At 35.5% G+C, this 6106-nt stretch overlaps 1 protein-coding gene across 2 annotated transcripts in view; it reads left to right on the top strand.

Moving 5' to 3' along the window:
- The window catches only part of MRPL13 (mitochondrial ribosomal protein L13), a 30391-nt gene that overhangs the window by 679 nt on the left and 23606 nt on the right, over positions 1 to 6106 (top strand). For both annotated transcript variants that reach the window (XM_071738289.1, XM_071738290.1), the window contains exons 2-4: positions 185 to 308; positions 4148 to 4241; positions 5908 to 5968. In XM_071738289.1, coding sequence (XP_071594390.1) covers positions 185 to 308; positions 4148 to 4241; positions 5908 to 5968 — 279 coding nt within the window. The remainder of the gene's footprint in view (positions 1 to 184; positions 309 to 4147; positions 4242 to 5907; positions 5969 to 6106) is intronic.

Here is a 6106-nt window from a genome sequence, read left to right as displayed (position 1 = left end):
CCAAGTTCAGCAGTGGGTGTATCACAGCATGTAGTGGCGTTCTTCATCCATTTAAAGATTATTTGGAGGGGGATGTTGTTAAATATTAAAATTTCTTCTACTATTTTGGAATGTAAAGTATTGATCCAGTTAGAGAAGCTAAATTCTTCTCACTATGTTAAGTATTGCCTCTCTTTCTCTTTAGCAATGGGCTACTTTTGCCAGAGCCTGGTATCTCCTTGATGCAAAGATGCAGCCACCAGGAAAAATAGCAGCTGCGACTGCAATCAGACTTGAAGGGAAGCATAAACCTATATATCATGCACTAAGTGAGTATTGCAGTAGATAAGAGTAAGTTTGATTTCTTTCAGTTGTTATCTTTTGTTTTCATGCCCCTCTACAACCTTATGTCATTGTCTTCTACTATGAATACATAAATTATTTTAAGTAGCTGAATTTACAGTAGGTTGTGCTCCCATTTATTTTAAAATCTTGACATTTTTTTCCTTTGCGTTGATTTTTAAACATAAAGATTTAATTCACAGTGCATGTAATGAAACTTGGATGAGATTCTTGATCTGGATTGCTGAATGCTCCCTTTCAGTAGCTGCACAGTGCTATAGAGTGCTTACAGTACTCCATTCTGAGTAAGATGCAGAAAAGTCCTGTCTTCATGAGGCAACAGGTACAGACTGAAACACAGGACATTTTCTTTGAACATCAGGAAGTGTGTTTTTCCTGTGAGATTAACAGGAAATGGTTGCCCAAGAAGTTGTGGAGCTGTTGAGAAGATATCCTTGGAGATATTTAGAAGTTGGTCCTGCTTGAACAGGAGAGGGGTTTGGACAACATGAGCTGCAGTTTCCTTGTGACCTCAGACATTCTGTCATCACAGGCTGAAATCTGATTCTTAAATGGGAGACATAATCTCTGTTGAAAGATACCTGCTTCTTTAGTTCTTTTTAAAAAATTGTTTTCTGGAAATTGTGAGATGCATCAGTGAAGATGTATCTGTGATCTTCATTACATGTAATACTGTGGTGTCTGTCTTGTGATAAGCATTTTCTAGATAATAAAAAGGTGATCCTTCACTGATGATACAATATTTCCTGTAATACTTATGTACATTTTTAATGAGATATTACTGAAACAGAAAGCAAGCATTAAATCTGTAGAGTGTACGTAGTAAAGTTAAATTCAATCTGTTCTTTATAATAGCAGGTAGTATTTGTAGTGTTACAGAGTTCTGCTGTTGCAGATTGGGTTTTATCCACAAGATGTCACTAGTGTCTAAGGCTGTCTGAAAAATAAAGTGCACATTGAGTGGGAATGCTTTTGGTTGCCCTGTGGGAAAGATCTTTGCCTTTACATCTATAAAGTTATAAAGTCCTTGAAAGCCATTTTAAAGATAACTTTATTTGGTCTGAAGTATTTTCTGAATCGGTGCCAATTGCATTACACCTGAGATTGATAGGTTACTACTACTGAGACATTTGCAAAGTATGCATTAATTTTTCATTGATTTATTTAATCCCTTCTTTGCTGTTTGTATTTTTGTTTCATTTTTTTCCTGAAGTAAAAAAAAAAGTCTTAGTACCTGTGAAGCAGCAGTTTCTTAAACAGCATAACATTGTGGAGATTTTTTTGTGTTTTGCTTTTAATTTGGCATCCAGATAACCTTCCATAAAAGTATTTATTTATTTATTTATTGACTTGAAAAGTATCTGGAGCTGAACTTCAGTTGAGGTTAGGGAAAGAAAGAAATCTGATGTCATGAATATTTATTTTCTGCTTTAGGGCTAATCTTTCATTATTCTCCAGAGTCTTACATTTTTAGATGCTGACAGACCATATTCCTTTAAAAAAGGGATACAGCCTTGTTTAGGAGATCTTAATCTGTACTTTTAGGTTTCTTCTGCACCTCCTCTTTATATCTTCATCCTCTTGCATGTTGTCTTTGAGAGCAGTTTCACAATACAGAATGAAAAATAGTGGGCCAGCTTTTTAAAATATTTGGTGATTTGGTTCTTTCTGTTGGATTGTGAGCAAGTGCAGGCAAGCCACTTCCCTTGCTTGGGCAGGACTTGCTTCTGTTCTCTGCATCCCTGAAGGAGCAGACAGGGTTAGGTGTAAGTGTCCCACAACCCTCATCTGGTCTAAGTGTTACTTTAACTTCTATTTTTAGTTTATAATAGCTGGAAGAAGCATCAGAAACTTGTAATGAAAAATTTAGCAAGTAATTTGTCAGTTTTGTAAGCTAACAGTCGGCAACTTGTACCTTTAATTACCATTTAATCTTCAATTAAAATGTAGGAAAAATGCATTTACTTGAAGCACGTGTTTTTACTGTATGATAAAATGGATTTACTATGGCAACCTCGTATTACCTGAAGAGATTCAATTTATAATGCAGTATGTAGCAAATTGTATATATTGTAATGGAGTAGAGAGTACTGGCCTTGTATTATGTATTGTTTGAAAACATATACACTTCATAAAAGAGTAATTCAATCTTATAGTGTGGAAATTGTTGACATGCTTGAGGGTCCAGGACAAGTTCAAGAATCTAATGAAATGTGAATCTAATGAAATTCAACAAGGCCAAGTGCAGGGTCCTGCTCCTAGTTTAGGGCATCAGTACAGGCTGGGGGATGAAGGGATTGAGCATCCTGGGAGAATGCTGGACTGAGCATCCTGCAGAGGAGGACTTGGTTGTACTAGTGGGTGAAAACCTGGACATGAGCTGGCAGTGTGCACTTGCATCCCAGAAAGCCAGCAGGTTGAGGGAGGTGATTCTGCTCCTCTGTTCTGGTGAGAACCTGGAACACTGCATCCAGCTCTGGAGCTTTCAGCACAGGAAAGACATGGAGCTCTTGGAGCAGGTCCAGAGGAGGGTAACAAAAATGAATAGAGGGCTGGAACACTTCTATGAGGAAAGGCTAAAGCAGTTGGGATTTTTAAGTCCAGAGAAGAATGATCTTTTGAGAGACTTTACTTGAGCCTTTCAGTACTTAAAAAGGGCTTATAAGAAAGATGGGGACAAACTTTTTATCAAGGTCTGTAGTTAAGAACAAGGAGTAATAATTTTTAACTGAAAGAGGGTAGATTCAGACTAGTAATACAGAAGAAATTTTTTGCAGTGAAGGTGAAACATGGAAACATGCTGCCCAGAGGAGTGGTGGATGCCTCATCCCTGGAAATATTCAAAGTCAGTTTGAACAGGGCTTTGAGCAATCAGATCTAGTTGAAGAATATTTTAAATAAATGAGCCTCTTCAAATACTCACTTTATTCTAATATGGTAATGCATTTGAAGAGTGAACTTTGGACGAGGCATCTGTAGTTGCTTAAATGGGTGGTTTTAGTTTATGCAGCTGATCAAGATGATTACTTTTGAAATTAAAAACTGTATCTCTCTAATGTTTTCATCATATTTTGAGATAGTTTGGGTTTTACTGTCACTTCATTAGTAAAGTTCTATTAAAGTAACTGTTTCTGGCAAGGTATTGGTGGCACATTATAAACCTTGGACTTAAAAAACTGAAGATGTGATAGTTACTGATGTAACAAGAAACACAGTGAATGTGTGTAACATTAATTTCAACTTGATTGGGTAAAAATGTGTTTTTTCCAAATAGAGTTATTTTAGGGGTTTTCTAAGCTTTTCTGCCTCCCTGCTGCCCCACAATCTTTTGTTTTATATATTTAGCCATAGGCTGTAATTACTTGAAAGAATTACTGTATTCCTCCCAAAGTATTTATTCCTCCAGTAAACATTGGTACTGTTTTCATGGGAAAACTAAAATGAAACAAGTGTTATGGGTCATCGTTTATAATTAATTTTTTTTTTATACTGGGTTTTTTGAAAGATAGGTGCATATGCAGCATAGTAAGTTGAATAAAACAACACACTTTCCTTTAAGCCCCATTTTTAGCTCTTGGCTATATAATTACAATGGTTTAGTTCCCTACTATGGTATTTTACCTGTGCACCTGCTTTCTATACTGAAAGTACTAATAAATACAGTACTTAAGGTCAGTATGTAAGTGCAGGTTTGGATGGTGTGACTCAGAAAGCTGAGATAACCTGTCACAGACTTTATAGCTGTTATTTAGGTGCAATAATCCTATAATTCTCTTAATACTTTTCACTGATTTTTACCTTTTAGGTGACTGTGGAGATCATGTTGTCATAATAAATACAAGACATATTGCTTTCTCTGGTAACAAATGGGAACAGAAAGTATATTCTTCACATACAGGGTAAGCTTTTTAATAAATATGCAAGTGGGCTAGTTGTAAATTTAATGTGATATTTTCTTAATATTAAAAGTATTTAGTATATTAGTTCAAAAGGCAATTCCTACTTACATGTTTTGGTTTGTGTTTCCAGGTGTTACAACATTTAAAAAGATGCAAGCCTTTTTCTAATCTGTTGCTTGTTTTTTCTTTTCTTTCCTTTTTTTTCCTTCCCCAAGTGTGTGTGGTTAGGGGAATAATAGGGGGAATAGGGGCTAGGGGAATAATAGGGGAATAGGTGAGCCAAGTTGTTTTGGGTGAACCCATGAGCCCATTGTGGACTGTGTTATTTACTAAGCAGTAGAAGACATTGCTATTGGCACTGCCCATTTGAGAGATGTCCAGTTGCCAACTTCAGTTTCTGTCTTACCTCTGCCTATTACCTAATAGAAATACCAAGATTAATATATTATTGAATCAGAGGATGAAAAAAAAAACAAAACCTGAAACAAACTAGTAAATGAGGTGCTCTCAAGATGTACTGATGTATACGATAGTGTACAATATATTGTTCTGGCAGATATAACTTGTTTACCAATGGAGGTGCAATAATCAGAGACAGCATGGCAATGTTCAGTTCTGTCAAGCAAGAAAAGTTACTTCTCTTTGGTACTGTGATTACAGTAGATGATAATCTTTAAGTGTTACAATGTCCCCAGTCAAGAGAGAAATCACACTGAGAAAGCTGATTTTGCTAGTACTGATATTTAAGTCCTGAAATTTCATTGCTGAATTGCTACAAAGTTCTTGCTCAGAGTAGATGGAAATTACCATGTTTTTTTCCCCTGCACCTCCTATGATTTCTTTAAATTTTTAACTAAAATCTTATAAGTGAAAGCACTTGCATAAGTAGCTAGTCTGGTTTTGAGTAAAGGAAAAGAACAGGACAATTAAAACAAATATTTAAATTGGTGCAGCTCCCTAGGTGGACATGTTTTATTATGTTGGGTTTGGTTTAGTTTCCCTAAGGCTGATGCCTAGTAGTATAATTAAATGAGAATGAAACCTGTCTTTACCTATCTGTGTAATTTCTTGGACCACTGTATTCATTCTTGTACCAGCGTATGTATGTAAAGTATATGCTTAAATGTTCATTTTTGTGACTTCACCACATCACAAAGGCTTGAGAAAGATGAATGCATTGCAGCACAGTTTTATTTACAGGAAGTCACATTTTATTGCTGTAGATATGTCAAATCATGCTATGGTTTACTTAAATTTGTAAGAAAATATTAAATACTGTTCAAAATGGTTATATCATACTTTAGCCACAGACTGGCTGAAGGTCTTGATCATCTTGAAATATTTCCAAGTTTTTCATATCTTACTCCAATTGTATTTTGAAGCTCTTGTAGTTTATTTAATAAGTGGTTTATAAAACAGATCCATCTGCTTGTGAGACGCCAGCTTTTTAATACTAAAGCAATTAAGAAAGTACAACTGGCACTAACATTAGATACTTAACAGGATAAAGTCTTTTAATAAAATACTGTTGATGGCCTCATGAGAAAAAATTCCTTTTTTGGAGGCTTATAATACCATCACACTTCTGTTCAAGGTGGAGTGACACTTGTGTAAACATTATGCTTGATCATATAGTATTAAGCTTGTATGATTATTGTCTTTCTAGCTATCCTGGTGGTTTCAAACAAGTTACAGCAACTCAGCTCCACTTGAAGGATCCAACAGCTGTAAGTGTTTCCCATTCTTCCCTTCCTTTTGTAAAGCTGACGAGTTTTATTTAGCTAGTTTTCATTTAACTTCTTTAGTTCCCACAAACAAAGGAGATCAGTTACCTGAATGTCTAAAGCTAAATTACATTCTGCTTA

This window comes from Heliangelus exortis, chromosome 2, assembly GCF_036169615.1.
Source record: "Heliangelus exortis chromosome 2, bHelExo1.hap1, whole genome shotgun sequence".
Classification (NCBI taxonomy): Eukaryota; Metazoa; Chordata; class Aves; order Apodiformes; family Trochilidae; genus Heliangelus; species Heliangelus exortis.
This window is presented reverse-complemented; position numbering and strand designations above follow the sequence as displayed.